Below are 15,428 nucleotides of genomic sequence, written 5' to 3'. Positions count from 1 at the left end.
ACCTGTGAAGCGTTGACAATCAATTGTTTGCAGATCTGTGGAGATCGTAAGTCGCTTTTAAAAATTTCAGTTGCAGATTCCCTTGATAACATATTCCTTTTATCTATATATATTTGGACCATATGATTGTTTCATGACAATCAAATATTTGTTATATTTTCAGATGTTAAACTTCTCACAGAATCAGTAGATTATATAAAATGATTTGCTCTGAATATTGGTGATTGATGTAAGCATACCGTAGCTGTTCACATTTCTCAGATATGCAAATTTACAAATTTCATGTGAAGGGTTTATGCCAGGTATCATTTTCTATGGAGTAGTTAGCAGATTGGCTTTGCTTTCTTTGTTTGTTCATAACCAAAAAACATAAATGAATTCATATAAATCAAACCCTTGTTCAGGGACATTACATTTCTTAGAGGACAATGTGTTCCTATCTATCCATATCAATTCACTAGTTCCTATTTAATGGTTACATTTCCATATTGTATTTTGGATGTCTTCCCTCCACATTCAACAAACATTCAACTAGTAGTTGTCAATTACTTGTTTTTTCTTTCATAGCCTATTTTGGACTGGGATAAATTTGAGCATGCATCTATTGTTATATCACTCATTAAGGGAAGGAATGTTGCTTTGTAATGTCCCCTACCTGATTAACATAATTAATCTATTTCAATATACAGTCATTGATATTCTTCAATTTATTAGTTATTAACAAGTGCTTATTTATTTTCCTCATTAGATGATTAATTTCACTATTCATAGTTCTTAATATAGATATAAGACCCTGCTACTACTTCAGTTTTAAGGGAGAAAGGTCTATGTATATAACAAAGCACTTAGAGACCAAATACAATAGGTTCCCTCAAAGTTTACAGATCCAAGCCCTAACCTATCTTGGGTCTATACCCTCAAGGCTTATGGGTCACTGATCCCCACCCTATCTTGGGACTTAACCTATTGCTTGGATTAAGACTGCCCCTCTTTGGAACATCTCATTCCCATCTTAAATACTGGCAGTAATAACATGATTTAGACTAAGGATACTAATTTCTCATGTATTATGAATATATATGAAATTAAGTATAACTGTCATACATATTGCAGTCCATATTAATATTACTATTAATTCTACATAAGAACATTATCGGGCTTCATATATTAAGCACACTTATTAAAGACATCCCCATGCATACCACCAAGAACAAGGATGTTACTGCCTGTAACTTAATAACAGTTCTGTTCTGATCTGATTGATAATATATATTGGTCTTCTGTAGTATTAAACTTATATCTGTTGTGATGGATATCCCCCATAATCCTTCCTGATGTTGCCCTTTATAGTTTCACGTTTCCTTGAAAAGAGACGACTCTTGGATGTTGCCATTCCCGTGGGAGGGTCACACTCTTCTTAGAGACATCTCTTCATTACTCAAACTAACGGATTATTGTTAAGTGCCTTAATGATGTTGTTTAAGAGAATTTCTGTCCTTTCTTAATCGCTAATTTCCAAAGAATGATTTCCTGTTTATTAACATGTGTTGGGTGCAGAGGTGTAATTGCTGCTTCTCATCCTTGATCACTGTGGTTGGCAGAAGAGGCACTCTAAGATGAGGACGTCTTGAGGCGATGCCAATATTCCTCATACTCTTTGCTTGCAATTCCTACACATATCCGTTCTCAGCTCTTTACATATTTATAATCTTATCGAATTTATTTCTACACTTATGAATGATTTCCAATCGTATTTCTGTAAGCCTAGAGTTCCAGACGTCTCTTATCTATTCGTTGTTATTTATTTAGGAATCGCTATGGATACTTAGAATGCTTAGTTTTCGATTAATATGATTGTTTCCTTCGTTATGCTTTATGGAGGTAATTACCGCCAGGTGCATTAATTACTTTGGTCTAAGCTCATAGAAAATCGTGAAGTCTCAAAATGAGACAATTTTCTAATTAATGGTAGGAGCATTTCATGCGACTGGGTCACTGTCAGATTCGGGCATGACATGCTTGATGCAAAAGGACCTTCCTCAACATCCAATATTTGTCCGTCTTCATCAAGTTTAAGACTAGTTGGTACATCAATTCATCTTACCAGATCTCTAGAGGAATATCAAGACTTATTACCTAAGTTACCGGGTTCACGTATTTTGGGCCCCAAATGCGAACCGGGTCTGCGCGGATCCGGGTCCACGTTGGGTTTGCCCTGGGTCCAGACAGGGTTCGTCATTTTGCATGCGGATTCGTCTTGGGTTCATCAAGGCGAACCCACGACGAACCCACAGCCAAAATGTGTGAACCCTGGCCGAACCCAGGCACGGACCCAGGCAAACCCATGGGCTGGACCGTTCAAAGTCACCAAAAAGTGACTTTTTAATATTAAAAAACTAATTTTTGTTTGAAATTCTGAATTATCAATTGATATTTGGTATTGATCAATGATGAAGTAGCATACTATTAAATGTATTTAGATTTGTAATTTTGTATATTTCTTTAAATTTTTGCATATATATATACGGACGAACCCAACCCACGAACCCAAAAGGCAAAAAAAAAATTTCCCAAACCCGAACCGGTAACTTAGCTTATTACTAGCATCCTTTTTAAATTCTTTAACCTTGAAAGGGTTCTAGTGGATAAATCTCTCTTTCTTTAGGTTAATTCATTTTTGTATATACCTAACACAGCACCTTGTTTGTTAGAGACCATTGTTTTTCCTCCCTATGTTGCACTCGAGGGGTGGTGTTGGTGTAACATTTTATATTGCAACTCTTTTATTTAAGTTTTATTTTAGGTAGAACCGCTATTTTTAATTGTCAACTTAGCTACCTCTCCTATGTTGAGTTAGCACCTCTCTTAGTTCATTAAGTCAACTCTTCTTCAACACTTCTCACCATAGCTCAGGCATCCAACAGGCTATATGAGTGTATATTTTCTTTTGAATAGTAATGAGAAAGCCAGTTTTTGTTCATGTGCAATTGTCTTGTGTATAGAAAGCCAACTTTTGTTCATGTGTAATTGGCTTGTGTATAGAAAGAGCTAGTAGTAAGTAATTAGTTTAGTTGCCAAGGTCCTAGGTAGAGTTTTTAGAATTTTGCTAAAGCAATTATAAAATCCTACATTATTTTGATTTTCTTGCCCCAATAAAAGGTGCAGACCCTGATCTCTGATGATTGTTTAAACTCCTACAAATTAAGCTTTAACATTGCCGGTTTGTGTGAAAATGTGTCCAAATGTAGACTTATTCAAGTACATATCCATCTTCTCAAAAAATAAGTTCTGCCACATATTCACGCATGACATAAACCTAAAATTGTGGACAAAATTACCATCAGTTGATGTTGATGGAGAACCCCTTCTATAAAAGCTGCACATTTCATAGCTGAAAATAACATGTCTATGAAGAGGAATCGAGCTGTAAAGGAAAATAGGCCAGCAGTCAGGTAAGTATTTTCATTGACAATGGCCTCCATTTCGCATCCCCTTTTTATTTGATCTTCAGTTGAAAAGGTTCCATACACCTTTTCTACAATCTTCCATTTTTTTATCACACCATCTGCAAGGTGAAGTGCCAGCTAAGTGCCACAGCAGTTCTAAGATTGAATATAATACTTCATTTTTTTCTTCTCATAGTAAAATAGTCTTAAAATCTCCAATGAATTGATTTTAAGGTAAAATGGTGGAGAGCCATTCCATGGGCCTGTTTAGAACCTGAATTGTGGGATTACTATTGGAAGGCATACGTAGATTAAGAACTTCAGTCATGCTAAAACTTATGGAAATATAAATTGAGAAGAAATTTGGAAGGAAAACTTTGGTAACTTAGAATTGTGTATTGGGTTGGATCACTGTAACCCCTCATCCTAGCCAGTTCGGTATTCAAGGTTAGTCTATTAACGAATCCTCATAGACTAATAAAATGGATAGAGAACACTTAGTTTGATGATTTTCTCCTAATTCAGATGGCACTCTAGAGCACATTTGGTGGGAATCGATTAATAATTATATTATCACCAAGTTGCCGGTCTAAAACTACACTAGAACCAAGCAATACACCTCCTAAAAGTGACTTAACTCTAGAGAGAGAGTGAGGTGCCTCCTTGCCAAGTACCCTTGAGGAGAGAGAGAAAGGTAACTCAAAGAAGGTTTTAAAAAGTCAAGTTAATATTTATTAACTAATGTATTTCTCCTAAAGTGACTTTATGTTATAAGGTCATTTAAAAGCTTATGTTGGACGCCTCCTTAAGAGTGAATGAAGACAAATAAAAGAATAAAGTAAATCACTCAAGTGGGAAAACCTAATGAGAAGTTCAAAAAAGAAGGAACCCTAATTAGGGTGAAAGAAGATGAGAGAGTTATAAAGACATTGGGATTCATTTGTTAGACATGTTATGTTGGATTATTTCTCTTTCTTGTCTCTTGAGAGGAGCATGGCTAAAACCTAGGGGTTGGAGCTGCTTGTGGAGACGAAAACCTTCATTAGCAACCACACTTGCAGTTGTAAAAGACCAACCAAGGGTGTGCAAGGGGGATTCTACTTCAGGGATCCCAGTTGGATTACATAGAAATCAGTTTGGAAGATTTGCTGCTGGTTGAATCTGAAGGAGCTGCTTGCTTGAGAGGCCGACCCATATTTCAGCCTGTTTGGAGTGTGGAAGAGCACTTTCCTTGCATCTCCAGCATTGGGATATCAAGACGCATGTCCAGCAGATTTGAGTTTGTTTATAACAGTTTTGGGATAGTTTTTGCTGTTGTTGCTGAGTGAGGTGTCTGCTAGTGTGGCTGACCCCTTTCTTGGTTTGTTTGAAGCTAAGGAGAGGCATTACTAAGAGTTTTCAGTATTGGGATAAAAAGTCTTACTCATACCAGCAGATTGTTTGAAGATAACATCAATTTTTGTAGGGCTTGGAGTATTTTGACATATAAGCTGAAGGAGTAGCTTGTGTGCTAGGCCAACCCCTCTTGGGTTGGTTTGCAACAAAGAACATCACTTATTTCCAGATTTTGAGTGGTTTACGCAAGTCAAATTCATCACCAACAGTTTAGGACAGTTTGTATCAGTTGGAAGCAGAGTCCTTGAAAAATTTAAGGTGAAAATTTGAGTGTGCAGCTTGCTTGACAAGCCGTACCCTCCTGAAGCTATTTTGGAACTGAAATAAACCCCTGGAGGTTGTACAAAGAGGGAATAGTTGTAAGCACCATCAAGGAATCAGACCTAGCTGCTGAGTTATCTTGGAAAGCAACTGAACTTGTTTAGAGCTGCTGCAAATCAGATTTTCTGAGTGACTTGGTTGGCTGACTGCTTATAAATCAGACTTGGGAATGTCCTTTCTAATTCATCCAACCTCAAGTTTCAAAGGATAGCAAATCGGGTATGCCTAAATAGAATTGTGAAGTCATTTGAAGTACTGAGCTACAGGGATATTGTAATATTCAGACTTCAAATTACTTTTGAAAGTTCTTTCATAGTTACAAAATAATAAATATCATCATTCTATTCAGTACTAGATGTATGCAATATTTGTACAAGTTCATATTAATTTCTTCAAAAACCTTGCAAACTCTTTAAAAACACACCTTCTGCAACTTCTCTCTAGTTCTAAAAGACCACTTTCAAAGAAATATAGTATTTTAAACTAAAATAAACAAGTAGATTGCAGTTACAGTGTTTCACCTGGGGTGGAACATTACAATCACAATGTAACAATTCTGAATTGTGAACACTGAATAACTTGACTTGAGCCCAAAATTCCTCAAAATTTTGTAAGTTGATTGGTTTTTTTGTAAATTTCTACTAGGAGGAGCAAGTCTACTTGGTTTGCTTTGACCACAAATTTGAGAAAGAGACATTTATTGTAGGATCCCAATCCCCAATGTTCTAGCCGGTTATTTTCATTGATCCATAGGTTTAGCATTAGTCATCTGTAACTCAGCGTATCCATCCATAGGTTTTATCGTTTGCCTTGCTCCTATTGAGATCTGTAAGCAAGTTTGGAAGTCCAAATTTACCTTGTTTTTCTACCAAATTTATTGATATTAGATCTTCATGAGCATCTTTTGAGTCTCCAATTGATTTTCTTTTTCTTTTTAACAGAGAGTTGATATTGAGATTGCCCCAATATTCTATTTATTTCAGCTATGAATGCAATTCGGAAAATATACAAAAGCTAAACAACTAACCATAACATTTTTTGTGACCAATCCACATATATGTTCTTAAAATATACCTGTGTAAACCTTAAATAATAAACTACTAACCACCCATCCCATATGCTTTGGAAAAAGCAAATAAGGTACATTAAATGGAAAGAAAGTAATTCACAACAGTAAGCCACTTGATGCTCACCTCACTCTTAAGGGCTGAAGCTGCAGTTCCACGATTAGAAGCTTCAATAGAAAGAAGTGTCTCTATCAGGTCCAACGCTGTTTGTGGAAAATCTTTTAAGGTTTCTGAAATGCATCGTTTATAAGGTTGCTGCGGCTTGAAGATGGTTGCATGTGGCAGCTTAGACTTCTTCCAATATTCTTCTGATGGTGAACCACAAAATTTAAATATTTTGTGCAGTTGCTCAACCTGAGATAATCAAATATTGAACAATTTTCGAATAGCAAGATAAGAGAAAACACAAACTAAGAGTTGACATACAGATGGAAACACAGACCACAATCTTCTTCAGACAAGACAAAGCATCAACCAAACATGGTGTCATTCTTTCAAACCCATTAAATATGATGCAAAATCCTGCATTTAAAATTGCAACAATGACTCATACATCAGAGAAGTAAAAGAGAATACATATCCACATATAATAGCAACATAGATAGCCAATCATAGATAATAAATTGATTGAAGTGGCCCTGTATGCAGTCTTTCTTGACAGAAGGAATGACAATAATAATTAGAGATTTTTAATTTTTCATTATATCTTCATCCATGCTATGAAACGCTAATGTTTAGCACATATCTTAATAAAGTGGGATCGCTTCCTTTAGCTTGAGGCATTTTCTCTAATATGGGTGTGTGGGGCTTCTATTTATCATACATCTTGGACTGATTCAAGACACTTATTCAATCTTGGCTAACCAATTTCCTTTAGGGTGTGTTTCATCTCCATTTTCTTCTTGTTCCATTGTTAAAAATTATTCAATGAAAGCAACAAATCTCAGCTCCTTTCAGGCTAGCTCCTCATTCTATGCCCATCAAAGCATCAGTCAAAATGATGTTTCCAAAATCAGTGTCATTCCAAAATTAGCTATTTATATATTTCCTTAGTCCAAAATATTTGATAAATGAACCTAATAGCTTCTTATAGGGGATGTTTAACTTAAAATATAGGCCATCAGATATCTTTTTTGCTAATTTCATGATGCCATTAGTGGGTTAGTCTCCCATATGCTTCCAACCTTCAACAAATACTTAAAGTAGACTCAGCAATCCTGGGGAAAATTACCAAGATAGAATGGTGAAAAATTTACAAGGGTCCTAAACGGTTATAGAAGGAAATTTTTTAGAAAATTCTGACAAACATTTGGCAACTGATCAATAAATTTGAAAAACTATTTAAATCTGTTGAATTAGGCAGATAAATATTGAAAAAAAACTGCAAATTAATATCACTTTAATGAATTACTTCCATAAACAACATATTTAGAGTGACCAATATCATAATAAAGGTCAATATAAATCTATGCTGAAAATGTATAAATCCATACTAGAAATCAAATGAGAAAAATTACAAAAGAAACATCAATGCCCCATAGCCCTTTTAGAGGGACAAATAGTGGAGAATGTCGACCTGTCTCTCAGCATACTCACTCTTGGCATGCCATCTCTTGGTGTGCCTGCTGAACTGAATCAACCGATTGTAGGACTAATATCTAATTGTGCCTCTATATGCAGCTACCTCTGTGGAATTTGCTGACTCTGCTCTGTGGAAGGTCCTTAATTAGTGGGACCTTCCACAAAGTTGGGGTCTCCTCATCAATCAGAAGGTGGGGTCAATTACATTCCACAAGATGGCCTCTTCATTGTGCAGTCACTTGAGAGATCTCGGGAAAAAAGTGTCGGTGAAACATTAATTTAAAGGTAAATATTTGCATTTATAAAGCATTCCCATTGTCCTGTTGATTTTTACCTAAACTCTTTTCATTAGTAATTGCGATGTTTTGAAAAAATCATTGTTTTAGCAAACTTTCTTAAAAAAGAGGACATTGTCCTGTTGATTTTTACCTACACGTTTTTCTCAATTATTTACGATATTCTGAAAAAATCATTGTTTTGGCAAACTTTCTGAAGAGAGAGGGCAGCATAATAAAAGGGCAATTAATAGTCACTTCTTCCATAGATCAAATAACATCCTTTTCTAAGCATATACACAACATTATTGACCACAAAAACCATTTTCAAGGTTGTCCTCGTCCGTAACGGTAATATTTTAGCCTACAAATTCTTGCAAATTTGATCTAAAAGGATCAGGAAAGGGAACTTCTAAAGTCACAAATATTGAAACATTTATAAATCCATACTAATTCAGATACGTATACTTCCAATTGAAATAACATTTATTGGTGAGACACATTACTCGCTAGTGAGTTCAAAATTTTAAATATATTATTAGCATCTAGAATTGTCTCTAATCTGCTTGTTCTTTTTTGGCATGGTTAAGATTTATTTTGTATCCCTAGCCATGTTTACATTGAATCAATGGTATCTGTATGACCACAAATTTGGCCTTTCGAGTATAACCCTAAAGACCAAAATTGTTACACTATCTCCATAGGAACTTGATCGTTGGTGGTTTGCTGCAGAGGACTGTGATGGATTGTAACGCCATGGTTTGATGGTTGACCTTGAGGGGTTACCACAAGATAGAGAGTACTTTGGTAGTCTATAGTTTGATGGTGAGGATACCATTGATGTTGAGCCTATAAGCATCGTCATATGCATTCTCAATGGGGGCCACATGAGAATCAGAGTAGTGCAGCAAGAGCATGGTGGAGTCACTCTTTGTGTTAGTATCTATGCACAAAATCCTTTACAAGAATTATTGGTGACTAATGATGACAAAAAAAAGCTTACCATGGAGTGTTGTGAACCTAAAAAGTGAAAATAATGCTACTATTACCTCTTATTTTAGTCCATTTGAGTTCCTACAAGTGGACTAGAGAGAGAGATTGAATAAAACTTGGTATCCTACCAAGTTTGAGACTTTGGGGAAGACACTTCTAGCCAATGGCATAATCAGAAATTTATTTTCGGCCGATATTATATAGTATTGCAGCGATGGTTTTTCTTTGCAAATGTTGTATCTTGAAAAATCAAACTTGCACATCATCGGATTTGAGCAATTTAATTCCAAACAGCTCACTATCAGAGTTAGTTTTGATCCTCGGATAGAATGGATAACAGGTTTGTCTAATCAGTTTGGGTTTTGGTTGGATGTTTGGGCACCAAATTATTGTCGTTGTTCATATTCAGCTTGCACCTGCATTTGGGACAGTAGATTAATTTTCAGCGACAATCACTATGTGGGAGTGCAAAGAGTTGGAAATGAGAGAGCAAACGTTGACTATTTTAAGCTTACTCCAATAGTGCTTTGGATTGGTTTCTTCAAAGAGCAATTCTCTGAGGAGTTAACAGAGTTTTTGCAGAATTCAATTGCTCTTCTTATAGGCAGTTTACAGAAGGTCTTTAATACAAGTGTCCAGCAAGACAGTTCTTTGAGTGGATGGAGCTACAAACCTCCTAGGTTGACTTGGGACCCTAGGATCGTGTTTGATTTCATTATGATTCAATCCGGTGATTTTGGGGTTGAGTTGGCATTACTTGAGGACAAGCAATCTTTGGGAAGGGGAGACTGCAATGTCCCCATTTTTGGGTTCCTAGTGAACCTGTGAAAATAATAAGTAAATAATTTATTTTAAGTTGTCCAAAAACGTACATTATATACTAAGTGTCTAAATATTAAATATTTAAATAAGTCACTTTTTGGAGAAATAAGGATAAATTAAAATTATTAAGTGATTTTAATTCTTTATTTCCGGAAGCTTCTCAAGATGATTATAAAAGAGGGCTGGGGTCTTGTTGGTGTGCATTTTATTACCCACCTGTTGACGTGTATTTTATACACAATCATACACAGAATAAAATACCAATAGGTATCTTATCCTCTCTTGAGAAAATAGTCTCTAACTGCTGAAGATCTGCAAAAAGGATCAGTTAGATGGACTCCAAGGTTCTTTTAGTGGGGTCTCCACGTGTGGACAAGCTTTTTAGTGGTATGATGTGATTTGCTGTTTCCTCCAAGGGGTCTTACGTATTCAAAGCTCGAAGATTTTACTAAACTAAAGGAACTTTCAAAAAAAAAAAAAAGGCAAAAGATAGGGTTTAAGAGGTCTAATCTAGCCTAACCCTATGAACGACTTAGCATGAATGAGATTTGGCAAGACTCAACCAACTTCAATTTTGCCATAAGATAACAACTCAATTGAAATTAGTGCGATCTTCTAAGGTAATAATGATGTTCAATGCATCAAAGACCAAGGACACTACTACGAAGGTACATATCCTAGATACGAAAATGCTTGAAGGTTAGGGACTCAAAATGTTCTCCAGTCGACCACGCAAGGCGTTCCTACAATCAACAAGAAGCTAGTGGTTTGGATTGCGAATCCTACCAAATATCAAATCTCACACTTAGTCTTTCAAATTAACAAACTACTTTGATTGAGCGTGATTCAAGTACATCCAACAACCATGAAGATAACTTAAGAAATTTGCAACAAAACACCATAACTTCAATATTTTATTGATTTCCAAGTCATCATATACAACAATTGCTTGAATTTCTCTCTTCAAGACTCAATCTTGCTACAAAATAAGAATTGCTTCTAACTCTAATCTCTCTATTTCACTCTTATCTGACTATTCGACTATTAACCATTACCAAATGAAATGAAAAATGGGGGTATAAATAGCATCCCCAGTTACAATGAAAGGTCCAGATTGAAAGTAAATCAACGGACAAGATCATGACACCTAAACCCTAATTAGGGTTTGTTACAAATGACCTCCTTTTTACTGAACAATATTAAATACATAGCCAAATATTAAATTCGGCACAAAAATCTAGGAGGTATCAACCAATGAGAAATAAGATGTCATGTCATCTGTAACAACCTTTCATCTAGAATCTTATTCCCTTTCCAATTCTCTTTCTTAGCATATGCAATGAATTTTGTCACGATTCCTTCGATTTCTGTGATTGGAATCTCGGGAAGATTCTTGATACTCTCTTCTAAGTGGATGACCTGATCGAATGCATCTAGAAGAGCTGCGTCCCAAGTAGGTTCAAGTTCCTTAGTTCTATCAATCAGGAGCATGGTGGCATACATCTGATCATACTGTTCATCTGTAACATCTGCGTCCTTGCGAAAGATGATCTTGATTCTATCCTCAAATTCCTGGATATCCACATCTGTCTCGACCTCGATCCTTCTGCCAAGAATGGTACGAAGTACCTCAAATACTCTGTCCTGGATCGGATTGATCACCTCCTCAACTTGACCACATCTAACACTGATGTCCTCGAAGAGAACACTCTTTATATGGAGTAAGGTTGACCACTGAAACAAACTGTGAGAATCACCTTCTAAGATCCTCTCCTGCGCTAAAATTCTTCTGGATGTGTGTCTTATTACTTTCAAGACAGGGATGACAACGTCCTTGGTATGTGCAAATGCAGCTACTGTTGCCATCAATCTGTGGATAATCTCAAGAACTTGGATAGCCTGATGAATGATCTTCGACATCCTTGTAACAAACTCTATGGCCACTGTATGAGATCTATCCATCCAACTACATGTACGCTGGACCAAGTTCCTGAATCTTTCTGCTTCATTGATCGATTGAAGGGGCAATGCCTGCACTGGTGACCTAACTGGATCCTGACGTCCCAAAGGTTCATTGATGTGACTGAAATATGTCCTCCATGCACCGACCTCTCTCTCAAGCTTTCTATTCTTTTCCACTTCTTCTCTAAACTTGTCCTTCAATGCCTCAAATGTGTCGGTTGCATCATCTAAAGTCTGCTCTGCTGTGGATGGTCCTAACTCAAAAGTCTGTACATCATAATCCTCTGCTAGGATCTCACCCTCATATTTATCTGCTGCCGGTGTAGCTATCTGCAGTTTTCTGGATCCAGTCTCATCTCGAATCATCTTGGACATCTTTGTAGCCTTCTTCTTCTCTGTTGTCATATGTGAACGTCCAACAAGGCTCTCTAAGTCAATTGCATTGTCCTCGTCCTCAATTACGATCACCTTGGTTAATCTTTCCTTCAACCAATCTGGGATATTCGATCTTGTCTCTTGAACTTGAATTTCTTTATGTACTATTTCTTCTTGTCTGGGAGGAGATGTTACTTCATTATCTTCTTCTAAATCATAGTCTTGGAGAGATCCATCTGACGAAACATGTTGTGCCTGTCCTTCCTCCTACCTGTCATTTTGTACCATCGACTCCATGGACTCTTCCACTCGAACTGTTCTATCCTCTGGTCTGGAAGAAGTACCCGGTACTTGATCTTTGTTGGCACCTTGCTTTTTCTTGGAAGGCTCTTTCTTTTCTGATCTTTCTTTTCTCATCGAACCTCTCGAATGGAGATTGCCCTCACTGGCACACCGAAGGTTACCTTCACCTGAATTCCTAGGATTAGGATTGCCTTCACTAACGCTTGCTCCACCTTCGGCTGGTTTTTCTTCCAAAGTAAAAGACATAGCTATGCCTTGTTCTCTCAACTTCTGATGCTGAACGTCTACCCATCTGCGAGTACAAGACAAGAATGGTGCCATCAAATCATCTAAATCCACAACCTCGGGCTCATTCCAATTCAAACTAATTGTTTTGCTTTCTCTATCATATGAAGACTGGATATGCCTGCCGTTGTCCTGAGCTTGGTCGGCCACTCTGTAAATCCTGATCCAAAGGCAATCTGGAATGTATCTTTCGTTTCACTTCAAGATCATCTAGGAGGTTCATCATAAAATCTTCAATTTGATGCTCATGTCTAAATCTTCTACCGATCGTCTCCTCTAAATGTCCATGTGGATCAAAGCTATTCCTCCAAGCAAAAGATGAAAAAGAATACAAGGCTAACTCCTTCTCTGCGTCATCCATGGCTAAGACATTAGGACATACCTCAACTGAATTACCCAAAATAATAGGTACCTGAACTCCATTCTGATGTCTGTGTCTGAATGCCTTCACATATGCTGCCAACTGCCTTGTTACTTCAAGTAACACAATTCTGTCTGTCGGGTACCTCGGCAACATGTATGGAGGTCAAGGACATCCATGCACTCTAATATAAGTGAACTTGGGAAACTGAATGAACCAAGCACCGTACCTCTTGATGAACTCCTGGGCATCTTGAGATAATCTATTGTGAATTCCACCTTGCAATGTCCTTGTGATGTTCATCGTGAAAGTATCATTGACTAATTTGTAGTTCTTCCCTGGCGGATGATGCAAGTAGGTATAGGATTCACAAGCTCTGACCTCGCCGGGTCCTCTTCCAATCACTCCTCTGTGAGGTAGTCCTGCGTACTCAACGCTCCTGATTAAGGCATAGATGACGTATGAACTCATGTGGAAGGACTTAGTAGCCCTGAGTCTTCTCAACTGTACGTCTAAGCAATGGCTAATTATCCTAGCCCAATGTATCGTACCCTTTCCTTGAACAATCACCTGGATGAAGTAAAACATCCACTTCTCAAAATAGAAGGCATGAGGTGCTCCTGTAACTCTGTTGAGCATGGTAATCAAATCTCTGTACTCCTCCTGGAAATCAATCCGATGCGGTGTGTTCGGTACCTTGCTTAGACGGGGACGACTCTTGAGTAGCCAGTTCTTGTTGATTATGCTTAGGCAAGCATCTGGATCATCATCGTACACTGATCTGGCTCCTTCAATGCTCTTGTATATCATGTCCCTGTGCTCTGGAAGATGGAAGGCTTCACTTATGGCTTCCTCTGAAAGGTACGCCAAAGTGTTTCCCTCATTGGACACAATTGTCCTGGACTGTGGATTGTAGTGACGGGCACACTCGATCATCAACTCGTGGCACTGAATAGCTGGAGGAAACCGGCCGCCTTGATGATGCCACTCTCTATTATTCTCCGGGCGACAGGTGAAGGCTTGCCAATGTAAGGGACCTCTCGAAACTTCTTCGTGCTAAAGTTCCCCAGGTTTGTATCTCCAATGTTGCTCCACTTAGACACGATCTTGGTCTCCACTTCTTCGGTCTTCTGATCTTCTTTCATGAGAGCCGAGCGGCTGGTGGATGCTCCCGCCTTTGGGGTCGCCATACCTACACAACATTTCATTATAAGAAATAGATTTTGCAATAAATAACGTAAATAAGAGAGATAAATTTTTAGGAAACATCATGATAAGTCTCTAGAGTTATCATTTCCTAAGATAAACGATTGAGCTTAGAAAAATTCAAAAATCAAAATTTCAAAACTTGAAATACGACGATGAATGAATAAAGCAATAAAAATAAATCGCCATACCTCAATAGAGAGCTAAACTCTAGAATGCAAAAACAAAATTCGCCTAGGCAAAATTGAGGTATAAAATAATCTTCAATATGATCTCCTCAAAATTGACTTTGCCACCTTTGGAGTGAACATGATCTTCAAGTATCGCCTTAGACGTGGTCTTAAATGATCTTCAAATTTGTCCTTGACAAATCGCTCAAACAAATCCTCCAAGTCTTTAGCAAATTCGCCTTAATGTATCCTCAAGTTCGCATTTGGTGTGGTCTTCAAATTCGCACCACCCTTTGATAACTAAGCGCCACCCTTGGTTTGAATTCGCACCACCTTTGAACACACTTCGCACTATATTCGCCTCTTCTCAATTCGCATGAAGAAAGGTAAAAATGATTATGTGAAAATGAAAATTTCCACTCCCCTTATATAGCGCTTCACAGCTTTTACCCACTTTGGCCGACTTGAATAAATAAAATCATTTTTTAAATGATTTTCAATAAAATAACAAGGCCGACTTGCTTAATTGAGCGCTCCAAATCGATTTTTATTAATTAATTAATTAATTATTAATGCCTTGCATTTTTTAAATGTGAATTTCGATTTTTAAATAAAGGCAAAAAATAATTAATAAAAGATAACGCCATATTAAATGCTAAATAAAATGGATATTCAATTTTTTAAATCGATTTAGCATTTGAGGAAAATTCGAATTGCTTACTTGGCGCCAAAATTGGAAGACAAAGGGACGTACCTCATCGCTCTGGTCCCTTGGAGAGGGACAGGAGCGATCCATTATTTTGTCTTGGTTTTGCATTTTTTTCACGATCAACTTCTTCATCTCCACGTTAAAAATCGATCATCTT

At 37.2% G+C, this 15,428-nt stretch overlaps 1 protein-coding gene across 2 annotated transcripts in view; it reads right to left on the bottom strand.

Annotated features, from left to right (window-relative positions):
- LOC131063373 (probable serine/threonine-protein kinase At1g54610) overlaps window positions 1–15,428 on the bottom strand; it is a 102,064-nt gene that overhangs the window by 36,825 nt on the left and 49,811 nt on the right. The window contains exon 4 of one of the 2 annotated variants that reach the window (XM_057997170.2): window positions 6,356–6,583. The exons of the other annotated variant lie outside the window; for it this stretch is intronic. Within the exon in view, the coding sequence (XP_057853153.1) occupies window positions 6,356–6,583 (228 nt within the window). The remainder of the gene's footprint in view (window positions 1–6,355; window positions 6,584–15,428) is intronic. 2 annotated transcript variants of the gene reach the window in all.

The sequence above is a fragment of the Cryptomeria japonica genome, chromosome 10, assembly GCF_030272615.1.
Source record: "Cryptomeria japonica chromosome 10, Sugi_1.0, whole genome shotgun sequence".
Classification (NCBI taxonomy): Eukaryota; Viridiplantae; Streptophyta; class Pinopsida; order Cupressales; family Cupressaceae; genus Cryptomeria; species Cryptomeria japonica.
Note: the sequence above shows the minus strand (reverse complement) of the source record. Positions and strands in the feature narration are given on the sequence as shown.